The sequence below is a fragment of the Aspergillus niger genome (assembly GCF_000002855.4).
Source record: "Aspergillus niger supercontig An07".
Taxonomy (NCBI): Eukaryota; Fungi; Ascomycota; class Eurotiomycetes; order Eurotiales; family Aspergillaceae; genus Aspergillus; species Aspergillus niger.
This window is the reverse complement of record NT_166523.1, coordinates 1,011,342-1,036,482: the sequence shown is the minus strand read 5'-3', so window position 1 is coordinate 1,036,482 and position 25,141 is coordinate 1,011,342. Positions and strand designations below refer to the sequence as shown.

The 25,141-nt window shown below is 50.0% G+C and overlaps 7 protein-coding genes across 7 annotated transcripts; 6 read left to right on the top strand and 1 right to left on the bottom strand.

The window, feature by feature from the left end:
* Positions 1–621: 621 nt before the first annotated feature.
* On the bottom strand, positions 622–8,163 carry An07g04780 (uncharacterized protein; the record flags this gene model as incomplete). Its single annotated transcript, XM_001391524.3, has 6 exons — positions 622–628; positions 709–1,145; positions 1,213–7,204; positions 7,259–7,443; positions 7,507–7,650; positions 7,708–8,163. 6 exons carry the CDS (start codon positions 8,161–8,163, stop codon positions 622–624), a joined length of 7,221 nt encoding a protein of 2,406 aa, XP_001391561.3.
* A 792-nt stretch (positions 8,164–8,955) lies between these two features.
* Positions 8,956–12,538, top strand: An07g04770 (uncharacterized protein; the record flags this gene model as incomplete). The annotated part of the gene is made up of 3 exons (XM_059748435.1): positions 8,956–9,748; positions 9,797–11,680; positions 11,778–12,538. 3 exons carry the CDS (start codon positions 8,956–8,958, stop codon positions 12,536–12,538), a joined length of 3,438 nt encoding a protein of 1,145 aa, XP_059600916.1.
* Positions 12,539–14,855: 2,317 nt separating this feature from the next.
* On the top strand, positions 14,856–16,066 carry An07g04760 (hypothetical protein; the record flags this gene model as incomplete). Its single annotated transcript, XM_059748433.1, has 7 exons — positions 14,856–14,877; positions 15,156–15,244; positions 15,291–15,343; positions 15,419–15,474; positions 15,550–15,574; positions 15,692–15,788; positions 15,944–16,066. The coding sequence occupies 7 exons, from the start codon at positions 14,856–14,858 to the stop codon at positions 16,064–16,066; spliced, it is 465 nt and encodes a 154-aa protein (XP_059600915.1).
* Positions 16,067–16,750: 684 nt separating this feature from the next.
* On the top strand, positions 16,751–17,634 carry An07g04750 (uncharacterized protein; the record flags this gene model as incomplete). The annotated part of the gene is made up of 2 exons (XM_059748432.1): positions 16,751–17,030; positions 17,528–17,634. 2 exons carry the CDS (start codon positions 16,751–16,753, stop codon positions 17,632–17,634), a joined length of 387 nt encoding a protein of 128 aa, XP_059600914.1.
* Positions 17,635–18,441: 807 nt separating this feature from the next.
* On the top strand, positions 18,442–21,080 carry An07g04740 (hypothetical protein; the record flags this gene model as incomplete). Its single annotated transcript, XM_059748431.1, has 7 exons — positions 18,442–18,737; positions 18,970–19,088; positions 19,215–19,624; positions 19,718–20,096; positions 20,205–20,276; positions 20,396–20,595; positions 20,763–21,080. 7 exons carry the CDS (start codon positions 18,442–18,444, stop codon positions 21,078–21,080), a joined length of 1,794 nt encoding a protein of 597 aa, XP_059600913.1.
* A 53-nt stretch (positions 21,081–21,133) lies between these two features.
* On the top strand, positions 21,134–22,679 carry An07g04730 (uncharacterized protein; the record flags this gene model as incomplete). Its single annotated transcript, XM_059748430.1, has 5 exons — positions 21,134–21,199; positions 21,233–21,242; positions 21,296–21,785; positions 21,842–21,996; positions 22,225–22,679. The coding sequence occupies 5 exons, from the start codon at positions 21,134–21,136 to the stop codon at positions 22,677–22,679; spliced, it is 1,176 nt and encodes a 391-aa protein (XP_059600912.1).
* A 1,396-nt stretch (positions 22,680–24,075) lies between these two features.
* On the top strand, positions 24,076–24,594 carry An07g04720 (hypothetical protein; the record flags this gene model as incomplete). Its single annotated transcript, XM_059748429.1, has 3 exons — positions 24,076–24,157; positions 24,188–24,255; positions 24,457–24,594. 3 exons carry the CDS (start codon positions 24,076–24,078, stop codon positions 24,592–24,594), a joined length of 288 nt encoding a protein of 95 aa, XP_059600911.1.
* Positions 24,595–25,141: the final 547 nt, after the last annotated feature.

The window sequence follows — 25,141 nt, the reverse complement described above, 5'->3', positions numbered from 1 at the left end:
GATGGAGCTTTGTGGTTGAGAGGATTGAAGTGAAGAATGAGAGACTGGGACGCTGGCTCTCGCGCTCTCTCTTGATCCAAGCTCGGGTGGGTTCGTCCGCCCGTTGACAAGCGAGCGCTAACAGTTGCAGCCGCGCGGCTACGGGTCCCGTGGTTCTTGGCTGTCAGTCTACCGAGTTTATGGTTTCCCTTGCTGCCAATGATGCAGTGCATGTCATTTTTGAGTTGTGGTGGCTTACTTTGTACATGGGAACCTAAATTTGAATTTTCAATGATATCGGATATTGTTATTCAAAGGGGTAGGCAATCTTAAATTTGGACTCGGTTTTGCATAGCAAGCTTTGTGATACTGATGTCTATTATATATATATGAGCTATGAACCGCTTCAGGGAATGATAATGCGAGGTATAATTTGGTGAACAATAACATTAGAACAATAACAAGACTGGGATGCACACGGCTATCCGCTGCATATGGTCAAGATGCATCATAAAGCATTAAAACAGATCATATAGCATAGTACACATCAAAATCATTCAAAAGCATAATCCAAGCGCCGCCTTCCGTCAACACTCCGTAGCCATGCAGGGCTGCCATCAAGTCATAGTCGTAATTGGTCGCTCAGGCCCTAAATGAATGTTTAGCGCCTGAGTTTAGATAGAGCCATGTGCTCAGCAGGGTCAACCTGCTAGGTCGTCATATTCTTACAAGAAGCCTTTGGTGTTGCTAGGCATCCGCTGCGGTATATCGCCTCCGTACACGCTGCTCCCTCTCCTGCTTCCGGCGTCGCTGAAAGCGCCGACGTGGCTACGTCCGAGGACGCTGCCCCTCTCAACCCGGAGCGCTCGCCATCCCTCTAGTTCACGTTCCAGCCTGAGAGACTTCTCCCGCTCTTCCCGGAGTTCTCGCTCTGCTCGGCGCACTTGCAGCTGTGTCTCCGAGTCGGTGTGCTGAAGCTCCTCGATGTTCCGAAGAAGACGCTCGATCTTGTCGCGAGCTTTGCTGACGTCGTCATTGAGCTGGGAATTCATCTTATCCCTGCGCTCGATCTGGGACTGCAGGTCTTTAACCGTGCGGTCGACATTCCGCAACGAACGTTGCTCGGAACTGTGCTTGGCTTCTTGGTCCTCCAGATGGGTTTCCAGCTAGTTTGAGAACTGTTAGCATCCTTCATGGTGACGACGAGTTTAGCATATATATGGGGCAACTTACTTCCTTGATTCTCTTGTGTAAGAATCGGACGTCCTGGCTTCCAGATGAGTAGCTCTTGGTCTCGAGATCAACGCAACGAAGTTGAGATTCCTTCAGCTGCTTTTCGAGGGCCGCCTTGTCCTTGAAGAGCTGAGCATTTGTTTCTCTCTCAGCAGTGACTTCCTTCTGCATCTCCGTCGCCAATGCTTCCGCCCGCCTCATCTTACCAACTGCAGCTGCGGAAACATCTTCCTGTTGAGCAAGCTTGGACTTAAGTTCCAACAACTCACGGTCCATGCTTGCAGCATTGCGCATTGATGGACTCTCGCCCTTGGCGAGATCCTCCAGCCTTTCACCTGCCTCAGCTAACCGGGTTTCCAGCATCTTCTTCTCCTTGAGCAGCATGTCGCGCTCCGCGGTCACGTCGTCGACGGAGGTGCGAAGAGTTCTCACCTGGGACAGGAGGGAGACAACCCTGCTTTGAGCTTCATTATGAGCATTCACTGCCTCATCACGAGATGTCGTCACGTCTTGAAGCATGATGTCCATTCGAGCCTTCTCCTTAGCCCAAGTAGAGCTGTTCAAGACTTCATTGTCCCACTTGCTCCGCAAGTCTTCAAGTTCTTCACGGAGGCGTGAGTTCTCACCGCGAACATTGAGGACCTTTTCACGCTCCATCTCCAATTCGTTGTTGAGCGTGGTAAATTCGCGCTGATACTTTTGCCTAGTCTGTTCCATTGAAGTCTCCTTGTCCTCAATATCAATGGCACGTTGGTTTCTGTAGTCTTCAAGCTCGTTTTGGAGACGCTGTTTGGCCTGGAGTGCACCTTGGAGCTCAGCTGCTTGATCTTCCATTCTGGCCTCGAGCGACTGAGTTTGACGTTGCAGGTCTTCAACCAGGGCATCCATTTGTTTGCGCTCAGACATTATCTGAGCACAGGTATCCTCAGCCTCCTGGGCCTGGGATTTGGCGAATTGCTCTGCTCGAGTAGCCTTCAGAACTGCAATCTCAGCTTGTTCCAGTTTGCTGAAATACTCATCGGCACGGGTCTTGTACAAGCTCATACTGGAAGCCAAATCAGCTGACTTCGAGGTCTCTGCATCCAAGCGGATTTGAAGGTCAGAAAACTCCTGAAGAAGCTGATTCCGACTAACAGCATCCTGGTCCCTTGCGACCTGCAGCTCCTGGAACTCGGAACGGGCATCACGGAGTTCTACTTCCAGCGTAGCCTTAGCCCTCTTAAGCTTTTCGAATTGAGCTTTGGCGTCGCTGAACTCTGCAATGGCTTCGTTGTGCACCTTGAGCAAAGACCTTCTGGACTGCTCCTGCGAGTTGATTAGGTCGTACAGTTCTTCATGCGATTTGGCTTGGACGTCCCGCAGTGAAAGATCACCTGACCGAATGTTCTTCTCAAGAGCAGAAACCTTCTTAGAGGAGTCATCGAGCTGCTCGTGTAGACGTCCGTTCTCACGTTCAAGCAGCTGCATGCGTCGAAGAGAAGGACTTTCTTCCTGCCACATATCACGACCAGGTGCTGCTTGGGAAAGCTGGTTTTGGAGATGTTTGTTCTGCATTTCGCTCATTTGAAGCTTGTTCTGCAGCTCCTCAATTTCGGCCGCCAGATCCATTCGCTTTTGGTAGCCGACAGTATCCACGGTTCTGTCAGATCGAGCAGAGTCATTTGCCGTTTCATTGAAGTTAAGCCTACGGTTAGGCGTTGTAGGAGTGCCGAACTTCTTTGCCAGAACATTGTCGGAGTTCTTTCTGAGGTGAGTAGGGGTCCGAGGGCTAGCTACCTGGTTCTGGTCGATCTCCTCGAGCAAGGCGCGTTTAGATGAGGCGTAACGTGCATCCAGCTCCTTCATTTCATCCCCATGCCGACGACGCATTTCCGCCAATTGGGCCTCGGCTCGACTATACTTCTCCTCGGTGACTTGCAACCTACTCTGTGTCGTCTGTAACAATTGTGCCAAATCAACCTTCTTAGCCAGACTAGGCTGGACCTTCTCCCAGGATTCCGATTCATCAGACTCAGGCTCCACTACCTTGTGCAGCAACATTAATTGGCGGTGTAGATCTTCGATCTCCTTGTTTGCCGTATCCAGGGAGCCTTGAAGCTTGCGCGTATTTGCTTGTGCCTGGGTCCGGAGCTGTCTTTCGGTCTCAAGGTTCCTGTTCGCCTCCGCCAATTGGATGTTGGCAGTGGAAGCAGCCTTTTCCGCATTCCGACTGGCCTTGTGTTCTCTAGCAACCTCGTGGTTAAGGTCCTCCAGGCTCAAAGACAACTTCTCTTTCTGCTTCTCCAGAGAAGTGATGTTGACTTGCAGATCGCCAAGCTGACGGGTTATTTTCTTGTTGTCCTCTTCGAGCTTCGTCTTTTCTTTCTGGAGAGCAGTTATGCGCAGGCGCGAGTTGTCACTGGCCCTGGAAGTTGATCGGGCTATGTCGAGGTTCTTTTGTTGGATCTTTGTGAGGAGAGCTCGGTTATCATTTTCCGATGCTGTAAGCCTACCCTTGAGCGTCACCAATTCCCTCTCCAGGCGTTCCTTATGTTGATCATGGCGAATGCGGAAATTGTCAGATTCAGCGATAGCGTGGGTCAATTCTTGAATTCTGGTGGAAAGACGTGACCTTTCAGCTTCTACCTCTTCCAGCTGGCGTGTCTTATCATCCAGGTCTTTGCGCACACTCTCAAGACGCTCGTTGGCCTGCTTCATGATGTTGCGCTCAATGTCGGCCTCTGCGTTTAATCGCGCATCCTCGACCTTCGTGAAGCGGTCCCGAAGTTGAATCAATTCAGTTTGAAGTTCCTTGCGTGACTGCTCAGCAGCAACGCGGGCTTCCGTGGCACGACGAAGAGTGTCCTGCTGAATGTACATCTCCTTTTCGATGATAATCTTTGATTCATTCAAGGAAGTGTACTTGTCCTTGAGCTCCGCGAGATTATGCTCGGCAAGCATTTGCACATCATCACGCGATTGACGCTCCCGGCTCAAATCAGCCTGTGCTTTGAAGAGTTGATTTTTCAATTCTTGGATTTGCTGCTCGAGAAGCTTTCGGCTTTCGCCAGCCTCGGCATCCTCTGATATCTTTGCCTCCAGTAGCTTCTTGACATCGGCCGCCTCTCGCTCAAGCTGAACCTTCTCTGACCTCATCGCGTCTACCTCAGCTTGCAGCTCTCGTAGACGCTCCTGCATGCTGTCATGTCGCGTAGTAAGAGAAACCTTCTCCGACTCTAGATATCTTTTCTCCTCTTCATGCTTCTTGGCATCGTTTCGCAGAACAGCCATTTCGCTTTCCTTTCGCCTAAGCATCTCTTCGTAGCCAGTGGATGTTGAGGAGAGGTCGGTGATTTGTTGTCTTATGACCCGATTTTCTTCAATGAGCTCTTTGATGTGTTTCTTGGACTCTTCTAGGTCTCTCGAGGTCTTGGAGAGCTTAACTTCAAGATCTTGATCAGTCTTCAAGAGCTTGGTCTCTAGATCTTGCAGTTTGCGCTCTTTCAAGCTGAGGTGACTCTGCAACATCTTTAACTCTTGGCCCAGCTCCTTGATCTTGGCCTCCTTCTCCAGGGAAGAGCTTTCTGCCTCGGCCAGCTTCTTCTCGAGTTCTTCTAGACGTGCCTGCATCTCATGCTTTTCGTTCTCAAAGCGTTGGATGATTTCTCCTGCCTGTTCAAGTTGGGTTATGCGGAGCTCAAGCTCGTCATCCGTTCTTTTCTTGGCAGCTATCAGATCATCTAGTTGGTCTTCGAGGCTCTCCTGGTCTGCGATAGCACCGGCCAACTTCTCACTAAGCTCAACTTCTCGGACTTGCAGTCTCTTGAATATCTCCTCCTTGTCGAGAGCCAAGGCACGCTCACTCTCCAACGTTTGTTGAATCTTCTGTATTTCAATCTCGGTACGACGCCTCTCTTCCTCTAGCTTCTGTCGATCAGCTATATCCTGGTTCATCTTCGCTTCCAGGGACTTGATCTTCTCGTCCCGCCTTTTGACTTCATTGGCAGTGCGAGTTTCCCCCAGAAGAGGCCTCATCCTGGAATACAGTCTCCACCATGGGTTCGCTTTCAACTGGAGGTAAGTCTTGAAGTTGTCCTGAATGATCCGTGTTGCTTCCGCCCGATACAAGCGCTTGTTGGAGATACGCCGCTGGACAAATCCCCTTGCCACAGATTGGAACCGGGTCATGATGGTGCGAATAAGCTGATCTCGTTTCTCTTCCAACTCGGCCAGGACCCCTGCCCTGAAGAATACCTTCGTACGACCGACTCGATACCAAGCAGGGTCCAGCCCGAGCTTTTGCAACATAACATGAGCGGCATTCCGGCCGTCGAGGTATCCCTTGGGCATGGCAGGGCAGAGAACTTCGTAGCGTTGACGGAATTCCGAAAATGACAGCCGATTAGGGAACCCAGTGCGTGCAATTCGTATTCCTTCGAGTACACCGTTGCAACGTAGCTGATCGAGGACCAGGGGTGCGTTGAACATCTTCGGGCGCTTTTTGTGGTTGGGTATAATACAGCGCACAAAGTGAGGATGCGTTGAGTTCAGCTGATTCATGAGGCTAGATAGTTGTTCCTTATGTCTTTGCGCAACGGTGCGGAAGAGACCCTTCTTCACGCGACTCTTAGGGTAGTCGCTGTCATCGTCGGCGTCGCCGCAGTCGGAGAACAGAGTCGCGACATGTTTTTCACCTGATCTTGCAAGCAGTCGCGTTATGTTATCGTTCAGTGGGTCCTTGTTCTTCTCGAGCCAGCCCTCTGTGCCATACTCTACCTCAGCAGCGTAGTGCGTCAGAACGAATCCCTGGCTTAGCCGAGAAGCACGATACTTCGGTGATTTCCGATCCCAGAGCGAGTGCAGCTTTTCAGTAAAAGATTTGTCTGTAGCCTTCGGCATAACAGAATCTTCATCTAGACACGAAAAGATACCAATAGGATTGGTCAACTCGATTAGGTCAATTGTTGGTTGCAAGTCCTTTCCGAAGTCAATGAATTGCCACTCAATTTGCTCTCGTGCGTATTCCTCTTGTTCTAAGACGAACATATGGTGGTTGAAAAACTGTTGCAGCTTCTCGTTGGTATAGTTGATGCACAGCTGTTCGAAGCTGTTGTTCTTGAAAATCTCGAAACCCGCAATATCGAGGACTCCAATGAAGAAGCTGTCATCGCCAGCGACAGTGCTGCGGTCCAGCTGGTTGTTGATTCTGTCGACAAGATTGCTAAATCCTCGTTCATAGATACCCTTGGCGAGAGCATCGAGTGCTAGTCGAACCTGTTCTGGCGTTTGAACCTTTTCCACCCACTCGCGGCCTGCTTTGACCTTGGGATGCAGCAGTCCTTTGACGAATAGCTCAGGTTCTATACCTAGCAAGTGGCAAGCCCTCTCTACACTGTTCAGGGAGTCGGGGCCAAGTGCAGCTTGATCGGCTCGTAGGCTTTCCTTGACGATGGTGATATTTCCCAGATGAAGGACTGCTGCGATAGTGCGCAAGATGCACATCTGGTCTTCCTCGGAAAAGTCCATAACATGGAAAGCCTCAATCAACATTTTCCATTCGTCCTCATCAGAGACCCCAGCAATGGTGTCGTTACCATCACGAGTATAGGCGAAATCCTCAATCTGCAAGTCGGACAAAAGGAGAGCCTCCCTAAGCTTTCGGTCTGCTCCCCGTAATAACTGGTAGAAGATATGGTAGTTTCTTTCATGCGAATTGGGTTTCACGACACGAGACTTCTCCAGTAGATACCAATCGATCGAAGCACCCGATATCTGGCCGGCCCGGGTGAACTCAATACGAATGAACTTGCCAAAGCGGGAAGAGTTGTTGTTCCTGACGGTCTGGGCATTTCCAAACGCCTCCAGAATGGGGTTTGCCCTCAGAATCTGTTGGGACAGGGCGGACAATTGCTTAGTGCCAGATCGAGCGTAAGGGGTGTCGGTTGTCGCAACAGCTGCAAGGTATTGTATAACCTTCTTGGTGTTCTCGGTTTTACCTGCACCTGACTCTCCCCTTTAGGGTCGAATTAGTGTCCTGAATCTGTGACTGGCCTTTCAGTAGACTTACGTCACGAGAATGCTTTGGTTCTCTCCTTCTTCGACCAGATTTCGAAAGGCCTCATCAGCCATAGCAAAGATGTGGGGACGGCTCTCTTCTCTGTTACGACCCTTGTACATCTTCACATACTCGTTTGTGTAGATTGGCAATGGGCAGTATGGGTTCACAGTAACGAGGAAAAGTCCGGAGTACGTCTGTGAAGGGCAAGGATTAGCTCTTAATGCCTATCAATTGATCCGTAAATCGGTAACACTTACATAGATGAGATCGGCTTGATATCGGGTGTGCAGATTGTGAACCACTGAGGCTTCATTTAGATGTGTGAGTTCAGCCATATCATCTGCCTTATCAAACTTCGCCGGGTTCACTTTGTCGACTTGGTCAGCGTCGACCTCCCTTTGCTGTGTTTATCCGTAAGCCTTTCTAGCTCAGTCTCCGATGCCTTTGGGTGATTATACCTCTCCATTGTCGGTCTGGACTAACATCCGGCCACCTTCTTGCTCTTCGAGAACAAGCCCACGCACGAATGCCTTTTCGGTATCGCGGAGCCAGACATACTTGTTGCCGGAGAAGTCATTGTCGCCCTCTTGTCCCCGGATCTGATCCGCACCCCTGCGTAGCTCCTCCGACTTGATGAATTCGGGCGCAAAGGTTCCTGATGAAACATCATTCCTTATTGAGCTCGACCTCGGCCGATGCGTTGTCCGTGCCACCAACGGTGATGGTGACTGTGAGATGGAAGCAGAGTTTCGAAAATGGCCCCGGGCCTCTTCGAATTTACTGGGGGATGTAACAACGGCCGACTTGGGGCGAATACCTCTTGTCTGCTGAGTTGGGGAGGGAGTCGGTGACGGCGATGCGCGGCTGAAAGGGTTGGCCCGCTTAGGGGAGCCATTTAACTGTGATGGAAGCATATCTTCGTTAAGGTCAATGGATCATTATTCAGTGAGATGGTCGTAATCATAACAAATATCTATGAAAGTAATGGAGACTCAAGCAATGAGCCCTCGGATGATGTCGCAACGAAGCATCCAGGCCAACTGAAGTGGCCACGGGAAAGAGGAACGATTCAAGGACAAGGGAAGAAGAAGATAAGGGAAGTTGGGCAGATGTATATTAAATGAAGCTGCAGCATACCAAGCAGCGGGAGGTGCAGAATGACAGTCACCCACTGACCACCTGCTCCCTCTGGGGCCCCTTCGGGTTCCGCTGTTTGTTTACATCCGCCGTTCCTCAGGCTGCGGGCGCCGATCATGCGCTAGTCCGGATCGGTCGTGCACCCGTCACGTGGAGACCCGCGGCACCAAACTCGATCTTTTCCGGGTTGGTCGGTCGTTTCCCCGTTTTGCTTGTCGCTTCACGTTCTTGTGCTCCTTCTGTTCGATCTCCTGCTGCTTTCAACATCCTCACGTCGCGTTCGCATCTTCGCTCTACGTTGCTATCTGCTCAGCAGGTGCAGAGCTGCCTTAACTGCATATTTTCACCAACGCGCCCGACCTCATGTATAGCAGAGTGTTGCGGTTACTGATTCTATCTATTTCGTTCTAGTCTTAATGACTTTGACTTGATTTCTGCTCATTCTAGCTTGAAACGATGTGGGATGCCTAAGCATTCGCTTTAGATGTGACGAGCTAGCGTTTTTTACTTACTATACGCAGACATCTTACTCACCTTGAAAGCGCGCACGCGGTCGCTCTTCCCCAACCATGTCTAATTATCCACCGACACCGTCATTTGTGGGACCAAATTATACACCTCAGTGGCCTCCATCAGATCCGTCTTCCTCTACCGCTATGCCATCCTTGTTTCCTCCTAATCTTGGCTTTGGCCAAAACCCATCGCCCATCCCTCAACACGCGCAGGATGGTACTACCCGTGCGTTTGATTATAACCCCGACAGCTACAACGCAAACACACGTCTACCGGGATTAGGGGTCCCGAGCGCCGCTGGTCCCTTAGTACCGCCGCCTCCATTCACTTTCATGCCGCCTTTCCCTTCAACTCAGTTTCCTCACCCTCCCTTTCCACCATTACAGATGCCACCGCTACGATACCCCTCGATTCCTGTACCTCCGGTTCACGGTTATGAACCAGTTCGTCATGCAACTAGCGACTACCACATGAATAACTCTATCCCTACTCCGCCGGGTCCTCAGCCTGCTGCTGCTGCTGTCAACTCCGAGTCTGATCCCGACCGAGAGGAAGGTGAACTCACAGATCGTGAAGAATCTTCGTCGACGCAGCCAAGACCACATAAAGCGAACTTGGGACAGCAGTCAGGACATAGCTTCGATACTCAGATGGCTCGAGCTATGGACGGTAACAACGATTCCATGGAAAGCGATCGGACAATGAAACCGAATGGAACTGGTACTCATGGCAGACATAACTCTCACTTGTCAGCGATGGCCACCGAAGGCTCAGCGCCAGGCTACCCAGAGCTGGAAAGAGGCGGGGCTTCACCAGAAACTCGCCTATCGTCCCGAAGCAGTGGATCACGTATGTTACTCCCACATTATACATAGTTCGGTTACTGAGTTCCTGCAGCCTATAATCCTGCTCCTCCCAGCTCTACTGAACCCCCGGTTCCGGACACCGCACCGGGACCAGAATTGCCAGCTCCTTCAATCTCACAATATGAAGCGGCCCCCGATAAAGGAATGAGCAGCACAGCTTCAACTGAACCACAGTCAATACCCAGCGGCGGTAGGTCATTGGCACAGCTTCGCGTCCAGGCGCAGGGGGCACTTCTGAGCTTGGCGCCTCACAACATTCGATATGCCGAGTTTGTCGGGGAAGGAATCAACCCGGTTATCCTTCGTCAACTCTATGAAGAAGTTGGAATAAAGATCGCCACTCCCGTACAGGACGTCTCAACACCTTCCGCATCCAGTGCAACTTCCTTGGAATCCGACCGTTCGTCGACTAGCCAGTCTGGGGAGCCAGAGCAAGGAAGCCACTCGATCATTAAGTTAGTCGCAGATCAAAGTTCGGCATCGCAATCTAAAGCTTCAGATTTGCCATCGGATACTACGAAACCCATGGAGCGAAAAGAGGTTATTGCTCGTATGCTTGCCGCAAAGGCTGCAAAGGGTGCTGGGGCGCCTGGACTGGTTCAAACGCCGGCGGCCAAGGAAAGTAGTGCGTCCGAAGATTCGGCTCTGCCGGATGCTGACAAGAATGCGATGATCCCCTCTCAGGACGGCCAAATAAAGGAAAAGGAGACTCGTGTTAAGGAGAAGAACAAGGCCCAGACTGAACTGGCTAGGCAGCGGATTGAGCTGCTCAAGAAGCAGGGCTTAATGAGGAACGGTCAAAAATCGCAGTCGGATTCCGTGCCTCCAGAGAAACCTCAACAATTGATCAATTCCGGTACTGAATTATCTTCAACTTCGACACCGATGCCAATACAACATCCATTGCCAGAACGTCCTCCCGATCCTGAGCCTAATGTTTCAGCCCGTATACCTGGTCTCTTCATGACGGAACAAGAGCCCGAAACTGTACAAACTCCTTCAATTTCCGCTATTCAGGGTGCTACTGATGCGGTGTCACAAACCCGTCTTAATCAGCGCAAACGCCCTCGAGCATCTGATTTCGACGAACCGGTTCCGATTCCTAAAAAGACGTTCAACAATGGTGCTAGTCATGCCTATCCTGAGACCCAGAGGCTCATTATTGATATTAGCGATGATGACGAGTTCTACGGTGATGACGAGCATGACAACATGGATTTAGACCCGCCAGCCGGAAAGGACGTGCATGATGTGGAGGGCTTGCTGCGGACATACACCCCATCTGTTGACATCCTCCCTCAACGGCCGGCAACTGCCTCTAGTCTGGGGTTTTCTAACTCGGCTACACCACAGAGCCTGAGGAACAATGATCAGGAGCATCAGGAGCATCTTCGAAAGAAAGATCTGGAGATCAAAGCCATGCACAAGCGAATCGCGGAACTAGAAGAGCGGAAGAAAGCAAAGCTGGCGGCCAGCCGTACACAATCACCTCGACCATCAGACGCGCCGGAACCTTCACCTCCTGCGAACAAAATTTCTGACGACGTGAGTAAAGCATCGAACCTCACTGCGGAAGCTGAGCCGGAGAACAAGTCTCCTGCCAACTTGGATCTTACCCAAGTGGAGAGTCTCAAAGTCAAACTGCTGCGCAAACAGGAAATCGAAATTGGTATTCCTGCGCTAGATGCCGAGATACACAAGTCCGAGGCGAAACTAGCTGAGGTCCACGAGGAAGAAAGCAGGCTAGTGTCCGAAATCACAAAAGGGCGGGAAGGCCGGCAGCAGCTCTTGGATGAGTTGAACAATCTGAAGCTTGAGCTTAATGGGTTGACCTTGGATGATGTGGAGGCTGCGATACGCCGCGCACAGGATAAGGAAGACAAGGAAGCCAAGGAACCTACGCCTGAGGTTGAAGGTATGGCCATCAAGACTACTCATCAGAAATTTCTGCCTCAGTCATTTTCTTTGATTGTATTCGACTGACATGTTTCGTCTATGCTGCTTAGCCGCAGACCAACCAAAATCCCCCGAGAACGAGTATGCAACTTCTGAGCCCACGCACGCCGGCTTGCCCATCGACAAAGAAATGGAAGATGAGGAGCCGCTCCGTCAATCCGTCGTATCTGAAGAAGTTCCTGAACCTGATTCCGGCAACGGGTCCAGCATCGTGCCTGACCCCAAGGTGATGGACGACGTTAGCGAGTCTTCTGGAGAGGTATCCAGTTCTGATTCTATGGGTTCGGCAATGGATGAGTCTAGCGACAGCTCTAGTGATGAGTCTGCCGACGAAGAGATGCTTCCAGCTCATACACCCGCTCCGGAGACGAACACCCCTGGGGAGTCAGGCGGACCCGCTGAAGATGGGCAACCGGAGCCAATTGAGGCAGCGGCAGGTCTTCAGCATGATCTTCCCGAGCGCCCGCGAACCCTAGATGCGGAGCCACAGGCGGAGCTACAACCTGAGTCAACTGCCGATGAGCAAGTCGCCGAGAACCTAGGCCAGGCCTCTCGTGAATCTTCCGTCTCAGATGCGTACGAGCCTCCTGAGCCAGAAGAAACAGCTAGCCCTGCTGATTCCAGCTATTCCCCACCGTTCAGCCCTGCATCTCCCGATCCTGTTGACCCCCTTGAGGTCTCCACGGCAGATGAGACGAGACAGGCTGACGAGCCACTAACGAGAAAGGTCCAGGAATGGGATACCCAACAACCAAGTGCTTATGCTCAGGTTGGCATTCTGGATGTGCGGTGCACCTCAATTCCGCCTAAGGTGTGATGCTGACAGAAGAACTAGAATCCACGGGTACCAGAGCAGTCCGAACCAAAATTCTCACCTTATGTTAGTCCGCTGAAGAATTTCAAGGCTTATCGCTACCACCCAAACTTCACTGAGAATGTTTCGGGTGGCTATCGTTCTCTAACATATAGCCACAATATCGACCCTATGAGATATCTCTGTCCATTTGAATCTTCAGGGGGAGTATGCAATGACCGATCGTGTGAATTCCAACACTTTCGTGATATGACTCTCAGCGGTGCGTCGACAGTCTGAACCATCATTTGCAACAATTTCCCACATGACTATTGGCCATTGATTCCCTGGACCTTTTCTTCATCTGTCGTGCCTCCCTTCAGTCTTGCGCCTCCATTCCCTTTCTCGTTAAGCGTTTCATTCGATGTCTCCTAGTCATTTGTTATTCCTTTCGCTGTGCGGATGCTGACACCCAGGCTCGTTAACCGCCACAGATGACAAGATCCTCGTCCAGATGGGATCTCTTCGAGAAGGCAAGACACCCGAAGAAAAGGATGAATACATTGCTGGGCTGAAACAAATCATCAACGACATGCGACGCGACAAGGTGAAAGATTTTAACACAGTGGCCACGGAAATAGCCGCATACCGTAGACGCTTTCTCCAAGACCCTTCGCGGATACTGCCGTTGTAACAACTTCAAGATCTTGACTACTCGACACTTTTGGAGAGAGCCACTTTTTACTTTCTAACAAGGTGAGCTGCCGGCGTCGAGCACAGGCGAGTGCAGGCGACCAGTCCAACTAGCAGCGGCTGCTTCTGGCTCAGTACCAGCAATGGCAGCGACCCCTTCCACATTACGCCAGCTCTCCTTCCTGACCTGGAGGCTTCCTTTCCCCTCCCTCATCCTCATTGCCTTTCTTAGCATGGCCCACACTCTTCCTTTCTGATTGATACATGAGATCTGGCATCTCTTCCTGAAACGACACAAGTGGGCATTTTCCCGTTATCTTCATTATCTATTACTACTTGGCGTACAAAAGCGAGCCTGGAGTTGGAGGATCGCATATTTCTTCCCCCTTAGGAAGTGGGCGTAAGCGATCTACCCACACCACGACACCTGGCGGAGAAAATCGAGTCTGTGTCAGTTTCGATTACTTCTTCTCCTTTAGCCTGGGTATCCAAGGTATGGGATGAAAATCATTGACATGGATTTGAGCCCATTGGATGGAATGGGACTGTACAGCAGGGCGTCAGGGCATAGGGAGTACATAGCGATAGCAAAACCATAATTATTTTCTACCAAGCCTCACTTGCGTGATTTTCCCCCTTAGCAACAAGCAGGAAGCCATAGGAATAAATGTCTCAAGCAGAAAAAACCGCGCAGTTTAACCGCGCACGAGAATATGCCTCGTCGACAGAGCCGCGACTAAGAACACAGACCAAACTCTAGAACCTCTCAGGGGATAGGATAGTCTAGTATCGACTGGACCGGGCGTCTAGCGTCTAAACCGGGGCAAAAAACACACCCACTCACCCACCCCAAGGCGCAGACCTATGGACCTCCTCCTTACTAACCCACAACAGTTTAGCAGAAGAGCTACAATAGATTATAGATAGATAGGAGAATAGATAGTCGGTTGTTAGTCCAGTGGAATACTTACTATTCTCCCGGTAGCAATGCTGCTTGCGCCCCGAAATTCTCCGCACCCGCCCGTCCCTCACCCCTTGTCTCCATCTCCGTGCCCAAGTAGACAAGACACAATCAGCCTACCATTCATCACAGTACCTTCATCAAAATCCTCAACAATATATTCAATAAGAAATAAAATAATAAATTAAACGATCATATGATCGAAAAATGAAGGATGAGTCAAACCCGCGCCTATAACTTTACCCAAGTTAAGTTCAACTTTACTAAAGTTACAATGAAGTGGCAGTGCTTGCCAGCTTCCCTGTTTATTTCTCCATACCACTCACTCACGCACGGGATCTAGATACTCACTAGCTAGTACTGGTAATAGTCAGATATTATTTAACTGGTAGTGATGTATGTTAACTATGTTAGTTGATGAGTTAGTTATGTATGCAAGGTTGAGTCAGTCGGGAGTCACCTGAACTGCAATGGAGATTTAGTTGGATTGAATCGTTGGTGTGTGTGTGGCTTAACCTGTGTATGGTTGGTTCATTGTGTTCAGGTTCATGCAAGGTATGGGAGTCATGATAGTCTTGTGACTTAACTAACTTGTTAACTAACGTTAGTCACTGGGTGTTTCTGACTCAGGCAGAGGTGTAGGTAACTAGTTAGCTGAAGCTGGAGGGTTCGGGGTCGGGGACGGACATGGGAATGAGGACGGGGACGGGTTCCCGATTGTTGATTTACTCGCTTACTTACTTGCTTACTTAATGTTACTGGGTGTAGTAGCTAGATATTACCAAATAGGTATAGTCCTGGCTAAGTGGTATAGTGTAATAGATATGCATGGAAGTGGGCTGGGTTTCAGCGAGCGTGTTTCGGGATGATGCATAGTTGGTGAGGGGATTTGCACGTCGTTTTCTATTGATAGTAAGTAGTATGTTGATTGTCGGGTAGGTGCTTTTGAGGCGGGGAGGGTATTAGTTTAGGTATGTTGTATGTAAGTCATACTTGCTGGGAATGATTATTGCAATCGAGTTACTGTACTAGGAAGGAACTGCGACAATCTGCATCGGGTTAAAGCTGCGAGAGAAGTGAGGAGGATGAGAATGGAGAAAGGTGGGTTGTTGAATATAGAAGGTAAGCGGCCGGGGTGGTGGTGGTGGTGGTAGTGGTGATGCTTATCCTGCAGGGTGCGTGTTTGTAGTTACGTAGTATCTGGCTAACTATGGAATGAGGATGTGCATTGTGGAAGTGGATGGATGTAGGTACGGCACAGTCAGTGCTTATCTAGCCCAAGTGACGCAGTACCTTGGAGATGCAGGTAAGGTATAGTCAAAATCTCACAGGAGACAGTGCAGCATGTAGGTTGTAAGGCTGTATGTAACCAGTAATGCAGGCGAAGATGCAAGTACCAAGTACCTGTCAGTATCTAGTATCTATTATCTACTGAGTAGAATGCACATCGGCAGTGTGAGAGTGTAGAAACTGCCAGCTGAGACATGCCGCGAAGGATGAGTGCAGAAGTGGGGGAGAAAGAGGCCCCCAAGCTACTGTACTAAGAGTGTCGGAAGAGTTGGAGTGGAGAGGGTGCAACATTCTGTTGTAAGGCTGTGCCATGGAACTACCACTAGTCTGGTTAGTAGTGAATCGTAGCAGTCGAATTACTACCCCAAAATTGGTTTGGTAGCCAGAGAGATGATTACTATACTAAGTACTCGCGACGCAGTCTTACCGCCAGTCGGATACTTGCATCGGCCACGACCATGGTCCAGGGATTGGATGCTGCTTAGATTACCGGTGGATCATGGATTCTGGGTAGTGCTGACGGGAGTGCCTTGTTGCAAGCCATGGAACGTGGTAGTCAGGATATGTGGTTGCTTGGCGGGGTAGCGTGGGCTTGGCCGGGCGGGTAGAGATGATGATGATTATGAGGATGATTTATTTTTATATACTTCCTCGAGTCGGGGAACGAAGACGGCGGTAGGATTATTCAGCCTTGAGAAGGATGAGAATTCTACTATGCGGAGTGTGATTTTTTAGGTTTCGATGGGGGTAGCACGGAGAATTAGAAGCATGACTGCCATGCTTTTTGCTTCTCCGGGTTAAGAATAGATCTCGAGTCCGACGCTCGGTCGCAGCGGGTAGTTGGGAAAGCGTGTTAGATTACCGGAATGGGAGATTTGAGGTTGTACAGAACGGCGGAGCAAGAGAGACAGAACAAAGATAATTTGAGACAACTTTAAAAATAACCCTCGAGGAAAAGCAAAAAAACAAAACAAAAGCAGGTCAGTGTCCAACGTGATCTTACGAGAAGAAAGAGAAAGGAACGTTAAGCGTAATCCCTACCATGTCTCATCATGCCATGTGGCCGCTGGCATACGGGGGGCCGGGCTCTGGCGCCCGTTTCACCATCATCGCGGTCGCATCGTTGGCTGGCAGGTCCAAGATCAACGGCCATTGATGGGTGGCCCCAGTTTCAACAGCTGCCAGGGAGCTGAACGGCGGGGTCACTGATCGCGAGACCACCAATAAGCAACCCATGCTGACTGAGGGACAGAAATTAGTTGGCAGCGGTCGGCAGGTGTCAAGGCACTGTCATGACACTTCGAATCCTGCCGAGAAGGTGTCGAGCTGAAAAAGGATCGGAGTCACTTTCCTGTCCGGCGATAGCAAGCAGGGTGACCGCGCGACGGAACGAACACACGGACGCCATGATGAGCTCTAGAGAGAGAAAGCGGCACTTGCACTGCCCTTCCTGGAGGGAATCAGCAAAAGTCACGTCCCTGGCACCCGTATCTCCAACGCCCATTGGCGCAGTCAAAGTCATCCGAGCTGAACGGCCCGAATTCTATAATGGAGACACCATAATTCTGGCAGGTACCAAGACCGCCAGTTCCACCGCAATCATAGGGTTCATTGCATACAGATTCCCAGTGAAAGGGCGGTGGATTCCAGCGCCGACGCCAGGTGTGGCTGCATGATCTGCATGGCACTGGCTGACACGGTTCAATGATCCTCCGTGATCCCCCAGCCAGTCAGTGCAGGCCCATGGACAACCAAGACTTTTGCGGCTCGGAGGGAAAAGGGCCAGCCTCAGTATCTATGGCTGTGGGAGGGTGGATATGGATGATTTGTGGTGGTGGGAAAGCGGCGCAATACGGGGTTCGTCTATGAACACGTGTGGTTGACAGTCCGTGTTCCCCCCTTTTTATTTTGGTCCGCTATACTATGGCTACTATTGCATCCCGAAACGCCGTACACTTGGGATTTTTCGAGAAGACAACTATCTACACTAATTTCGAGTACGAGATTTGATCCCACTGCGGGACGGAGTTTTGTCGCTTATGCCGTCATCCCAGGATCGGCCCCCGTAGGTTTGTTGTTCCTTTTCCATTTTCCTCGACTTTTTATTTGCTTTTACTGCATCGATACCGAGTGGTATTACGAGAGGATCTTCGTCAACATGGTTCCAAAGGAGTAGTTAACATTGCTTATACATTGATGCACTCAAAAACCGAAATCTAGTCTAACAGGGGGGTGAAACAAGAGATCGCATAATAGAAACCATAGAACAATAGTGGAAAAGATCGCGCGGAAAATAAAGCACAAGAGTCTATCCATCCAGAAAATTGTCCCCCTCGACCCACAAACTCCAAGGCTTTCTTCGCGGCTGCCACCACCGAGCGAGTCCGGCTCGCTCAGACGTGCAGCCGCCCCAACTCTAAGTCGTATCTTTAGTACAGTCATCCATGAACTAAAAACAATAAAAAACCGAAAAAAAAAAAACCAAAAACAGAACTAAATATGACACTTGACAACCAAAAGAATGCAATCGCTCATGCAAGAAGGAGTTACCAAAAAAAATAATAGCAGCGCAGTAAAACGAATCAAAAGAAAGAAAATAAGAAAAAGTAAACCCAAGACTCCTGGTCATGTCTGTTCCATGTTCATGCCGCTCATAACGATAACGCTCAAGTAAAGTACCCGCAATCGATGGATTAAGGTGGTCATAGATCAAACAATGCGTTGACAGCTGCAAAACAAGTGTTAGTTGTGTGCTCCAAACCAACCCAATTCTTTTGTTGGTCCTTACCGATTCATGTCACCGTCCTCATAAATTATTTCGCCGGCTTGCAGTATCCGCAGATGTTATGATTGCAGATCACACATCTCGGCTGGTTGTCCCACAGCTTTGGTCCATCCCCACACTGGCAGCAGAAGTATAGGCTGCCATGGCTGACCGTACCCCGGGAGTCCTGGCTGTTGATTCCAGGCATGCCATGTTGCAATGTATGGCTGTGGTGTAATGATCCTCGAAGGATGGGCTGGTTGCATCCCAAGAAGGTCGGCATCTTTGCGACAGGGTTCCCTGAGACTTGAGAGTGTTGGGGAGCCGGAGCGTGTGCGTATGGCGACAACTCGTGACAGTGGTGCGAAACAGTGTCTTGAGTATCAATGTGGCAGTTCGAGCAGCGTGGCTGATCGCACTGGAGGCAGATGTCGTCAAGGCCTAGCCGGTGAGGTCCAGCGGAGCAATCGCAGCAGTACCAGACTCCAGACATGGTGGCAGATGATGTTCGAGAGGTAGCTATAAAAAGTGTAGAAGGTATTTTGGGAAGCTATGGAGGAGCAAGATAGAAGGCAGCAACAATGGATTGAAACCAAAGCTCTTTTGGTAGATGTGTTTGTAGATTTGTAGTAGTAGATGAGAGTGAGTGAATCCATATCGAAGGCTGGGGTTTGGAGGTTATTTAAAACTTCAAGAGAGGTAAGAGAGAAGCACAGAGATGAGACGTTGTCACTAGTGATGATTCAGAGCCAGGCCCCAAGGCGCCCTCGCCATGGTTGTGGCTGATCTCACGAAAAGGCGCCCTCCTAGCCTTCATCTCAGTCATCAAGCAGGTGCAATGCCTGATCAACGTCGGGGCCATTCAGGTTAGAGTCGATCGACCAGAGTGGCTTGGCAACCCCATTTTCTTTTTGGGACCCCGAACTGCTCGTACCTGAGCAATCAGCAGTCCCAGACTGGGTTGAATCATATTGGACTTGTCTCACTAACAGACATCGTAAGATATGCTGTCCGAATGTTGACTCAAAACATTCTAGGGTCCACCGGATACCTTCGCGAAAGGCGGAATCCGGCGAGGCTTGGAGGCTCTCTTTTTTGCCCGGGAGCGCGCGCCCACTCCGCCCATGCCCTTTTCCTTCCCTCTCTATGGCTTAATTCCTCCTTTCGAGGGAAATTCGATTATTATTCCCAAAGAAAATTCGCCCTTTTTGTGCTTATTCCCCTCTTTTCCCCTTTGCTTTGCCCTCCCCCCTTCATTGCTTCTGGACTCGCGGACTATGACACTGACACTGCGGGACCTGGGCACCTCCATTCTACGCTATGTTGCCTGGTTGCGGCCTTGAAGGGGGCTCCACTTTGGTCAACAGCGCGCGCAAATACAATTCAGGCAACATCGTGCCCTGTGCCTCGAAATTCCAGATGCTGCAGTTCGAGACTCTGACTGTGACTCCGACGTTGACCGTTCATTTCCCCTAGTTGATGGGGCGCCGATAAGCCTATTCGTGATGCTTCCGTCGGTCAAGCGTTCGCGACTCCTGCTGCTCCAAGTAAGCAGGCACCCATACTAGTTCTGCCTAAGCCATCAAAGCCCTTCGATCACCCGGGCACATGCCCTGCCAAAATGACGTCTTGCCCACCTCGAACGATGACTGAGTGCATTACAAACCTCAGGTTTAGGTTTGTCATCGTTTGTTCTCTTGTTCTCTTTCGCACTTTGGTCTTCCTGCTTGCTCTGTCACTTTCTTTCCTGTACCGCCCTCGTTTCCCCCTAGTGCTCCCCGTGCCTATTTTCGGCTTCTCCGATCTCCCGCATGAGGCTCCATGTCATGTGCAGCCAAGGCGGCCGACGCTGACTCCCATCGGCTCCATCGCAAGTCCACTAACGAACATCACCCATCACTAGCAACCGGCACTAACGTGGTCGCGTCTGTTCAGAGCTGAGTCTCGCTACGAACTAATGGGGGCCTTATCCTGATGTTCAGCTCTACACGGTGCACCACCTACGGCATTGCCCGTATTGACGGCACAGCAATGGTACAACAACTGCGGGGAAGGTTGTCATGGCCAGTTCTAGCTCTCCATGACATATCCAACTAACGATCCTGCCACAGCCATGTACCCTTTTGACATTTAAACGGGGCCGTTAATTTCCGATGATCATCATAATCCTCAGCTGTAGATGTCAAATTAATTCGTGATCTCACTGCGCATCGGACCATCCTGGCGAAGCCTGGAAGTTTTCAGAGCAACGGCGCACCGCATTTTAGGATATCACACGTCCTGAAACAAACTGAAAACACTCCCGCAGGTCATATCATACACGTGTCGATATCTATATCGATGTCAGCGTACAAGACTGTCCCGAACAAGCAGGTTCGGCACGAATCCACGAACATTAGTCGGTTTAGGGTTTGATTTCTAGGTAGAAATATTGTCGTCGTTGACTTGAAAATACCTCAAACCAGCACAGGACGGGCCGTCTATGAGTCAATCTGGCTAGCAAATACGGCTGCCTTCTGAATGGAATTTTGTTGACGAAGACTGTCCCACATTCTCTCGTAGGCATCACATTGTATGGGGACATCGCGAACGTAGATAGCTCACTCCCTTATCATCACGTGACCTATGCACATGACATCATGACGGAGGTTTGCCCTGTTTGCACATGGTGCCTGTCACGTTCCTGGAAGCCTAACACTGCCATTGCAACCTCTTGCCAACTTCGGCTCTGGTCCCCATCGTCGCATATTGCTTCACACGGGCTTGTTCGTCGCACTGTTATCTCGCTCCGTGGAAGCTGTATATACTTTATGTTAATATGGATACATATGCGGGTCGACTTCCCTGAAACTGGCTAGCTGACTGTTCTCCGATGCGGAGGCGTTTGTAAGCCTTCCACGTTCTGTTTCAAATGGCGCGCCCAGATAGGCGCGTCAATCTAGCGGTTGCCAGGGCTATTCCGCCATTTCTATTGTGTGTATGTGTATATGCATGCTATATTGTCACAAAGCCGTTATGCAGTAAGTGCCCCCTGAGCCAATGGCTTACTTCCGCCGCTAATTGTCCGAATTAGTTGACTACCTGATCCGCCCTCTCCCAAAATATTCCCACGGCCGTCGAGTTGGCGCTGGCATAGCCATTCTCGTTATCTTCTACATTCTCATTCTTGTCGTTATTATAACCTATCTCCGGCTGTTGTTCAATATCACCCGCAACCCTGGCTTCTTACCCCGTGCTCCCGCACCGACGAAGGAAGAGCAAGAGACGGAACCATCGGACCGCCCTCCACGCAGGAAGAGAAAGCACAGAAGGACACGGACAGCCGAGAAGCCGGATAAGACGGACGTTGATATTGAAAGAGGTGCAGACGGCAACGCCGACAGTGGTGCAATTCCTTTGGATATTATTGGCTTGGAGAGTTTCTATACAAAAGATGTTTTTGTTTGCCAAGAGGATGGGAGACCACTTTATTGCTCGACATGTTCTCGCTACAAGCCTGATAGAGCACATCACTGTCGAGAGGTAGACAGGTGTGTGCTTAAGATGGACCACTTTTGTCCTTGGTGAGTTCCTCTTCCTCAGTTATCACTGGACCGGACTGTCATTAACATTTGATCAGGGTAGGAGGCGTGGTTTCCGAAACATCATTCAAATTCTTTATACAATTCGTGTTTTATACTCTGATATTTTGCGCATTCAGTTTGATAATATGCGCAACCTTCACGGCAGAGATTATTCAAGATGTGAGAAAATGTCTTTCAAGCTCTCTGGTCTGTAGACTAACCGTTTTCTTTTGCATAGGCTGGCGGAGCCAATGTTCATCTGGCTATCGGTATTGGATTGTAAGTATTTTCAACGTATGCTTCAGGTTTACCGATCGCCTTCTAACGATCAGTAGGAGCTCCCTGTTCGGTCTTTTCTCCTTCGGGATGACTATCAGTTCCTTACAGCTTGCGATGTGGAATCTGTCAACGATTGAGAACCTGAATCGTCGGTCTGCAGTATGGACTCTGGCCATCCGCGTGCCAGATCGTATGCTGGCAAGGCTTAACCCCGAGTCACGATGGGCACCCACTTTCCGCACCATAACGTACCCACTTCCACCTGTGCCTCTCTCCCCTGAGGCGGCGAGAGATTACCAGCCACCAGAGAAGCAGCATGTCTTTGCCATTCTCCAAACCCTGCCTGGCGAGAATCCTTTCGACCTCGGCAGTCGCTTTAAGAACCTCCAACAGGTCCTGGGGTATTCCATCATCGACTGGTTTCTACCTCTCAGACAAAGTCCATGTGCAGACCGCACTACAGGAGACAGCTTCTACGAACTAGGACCGGTAGTGTCCCGCCTGAAAAAGGAGGCCGGATTAGACCCTCCACCCGAATCGCAGCCCACAACACAGAATGACACAGAAAGAAAACATAAGCGAAGACGAAGTTCGCATAGACGATCGCAAGGGTGACAAATTGGATATTCCATAGATTCATTGTCCATTTCATCATATACTACCACACGCATTGACCTTCTCAAACCTTCATCCGAGTTTGCCTTACCACTTCCTATTTTTGTATTTTCTTGGATACCACCAGTCCGTTGGCTCTCCCAACTGGTGCTATTCTACCTTTGCATACATAAATAGCTTGGGTTCTATCCATACATAACTAATACAGACTAATCCTATCTCACAATAAAAATACCGGGACAGGGGGTAAGGCGAAGGAATGTGTGGTATATTCCGATTGATCCGGAGAATACACCCGCACGTGGCGATAGCCTCAATTCCCGTGGCGTAGTAACCCCGTCTATAGTATCCAGGGATCCAGTTCCTTTAAGTTCCGAAAATCACATTCTATACCCGAACTTTGTCTACACCTCATCTTGTGGTCGCTTTCAGACAATAGGGTGATGGATATAACTAATTCTTTTCGTTCATTAAATAGCATTGACCGCCTTGGCGACTTCTGGGGGGTGGTAATTCAAGTATGTGTGGGTTACCAGCAGGAAACCCACTGTGGGAAAATTATGGCAATGATCTATGGTCTGGGCTGTGTAAATGTAGCAGTGTTTGAATAATAATAAGTAAGAAGTAGAAACTGTTCTGGAATAAAGAAATCGGGCGGTTAACCCCGGCAATGCCGTGATTGCTGGGCGGGTGTGGAACTCAGTACCGGCGAGTTCAGATATATATTCAACTACTAACCGCACCTCAGTGACTAGTACCAGTCATGAGAGGAACTGACCAGACTACGCCACTACAACTACTAGGTTTCCAATTAATGATTTACTCGCGTCATGCGTTATTCTGAGCAGGGAGTGATATCACTGATGTAAATGATCTGCAAGAATCATGATCTATACATGTTCTGCCTAAATTCTTTCAAGTCCGCAGGCAGGTAGGCAGCAACGAGGAAGCCTAAGCACTAACCTCTACGAAGTACAATAAGCATGAACATCGTCACCACAACCTTATATCTCCTAAAGTACACGTAGTAACATGACACAATTAATGTACAAAGACCCGGAATCTATCTAATATACAGCTCAACGGAAAACAGAAACCAGAAGCAAAACCAAACCAGGCCCGAAACGTCTATCATAGATTGTCGAGATTCATCATGCCCAAGGGATATCGAAGCTGAAGGTATTCAAGATCGTACAGGTCGTAAAGACTGACATAACCGTGAAGGTCGTGACTCATGTGCAATTAAGGACACACATAAACATAGAGTGGGGTCGATGTACATCAGGCAGGCTTGCAGGAAGTGCAACGAGTGTGGGAGTTGCAGCTGGTGCAACGGCCAGAGCTCAGCGACGGGTTGTTCATGTTACGGCAGAGGCAGCATACCCACCAGCCAGCCATGGAGGGCCTGACGGCTGCGTGGACTATGGTGGTGTTGGCGTCCTGGACTTGGTCGACCATGGCTGCAAGAATGGGAAACGGTAAGAAGATTTGCGACTGAAATTGACTAGATCTGGGGATGAGGTCGGCGTGGGACAAGACAGCTAGCCAAGCGCAGGATCAATTGAGAGTGAAGAGGGTCTGTGAAGTGGCTCAAGGACGCAGAGGGTGTATAAGAACTGTTCACGGAGAGCGAAGTGAAAGGAGAAACACTTGAGTTTTTGTTGATAGTCTGAGATTGACTGTGCAGTCGATGACAATGAGATGGAAGGAAAGGATTGAATATAGACATCGACGACGATGCTTATATGTAGAATCACTCTCAACGACAGATACACAGAATAATGTTCCTTTGACAGAGTCGATGAGCTGTCCAGGCACTGCGGGCGATATACCTGGGCAGAACATTCCTGTTATCGAGGTGCCCTGGACTGCATACGTCGAAGACGAAGCCAGCAATGTCGAGCTTTTCCGATGAGGAAGATGGCATGCGCGTACTCCGAATGGGTCACCTCGTGGTTAGGGTCCCAAAGGGTTGGAACGGCCCAGGCACCTGCAGGCAGAATCCTATCGGCATTGCTCCAATAATGCAAGCAGATGGCCCGTTCTCTTGTGCGCTGAGCAACGTCTGCCCCGTGAAAATGGGGCCCTGGGCTGTGCGTGACAAGTAGACGCCTTATTCCAATGCTGCCCCGAAGGATTGAGTTCAGGTATGCGGGCATCAACTATCCAGGGCACTAGGTGGCTTAGCTGGGCCGTGGCTGGTTGCTCCAATGAGAGACCGTCAGATTCGAGGTTCCCAGATGATGACACCTGAAACAGAGGGCCTAGTGAGAAAGAGTCATAAGAATGTATCCACATTAGACTTGAAGTCGAACGAAGGAAGTGTGTGGCTGGCTACAGAAGGAGACTAGACTTACGAAGAAGTAGATGCTAGAGTATTATAAGCTCGTCAATACCCGACTCGAGGACGAGCACATTGAGAAAATCGAGACGGCGGGCTGTCCAAGGAGGCATATGTCACT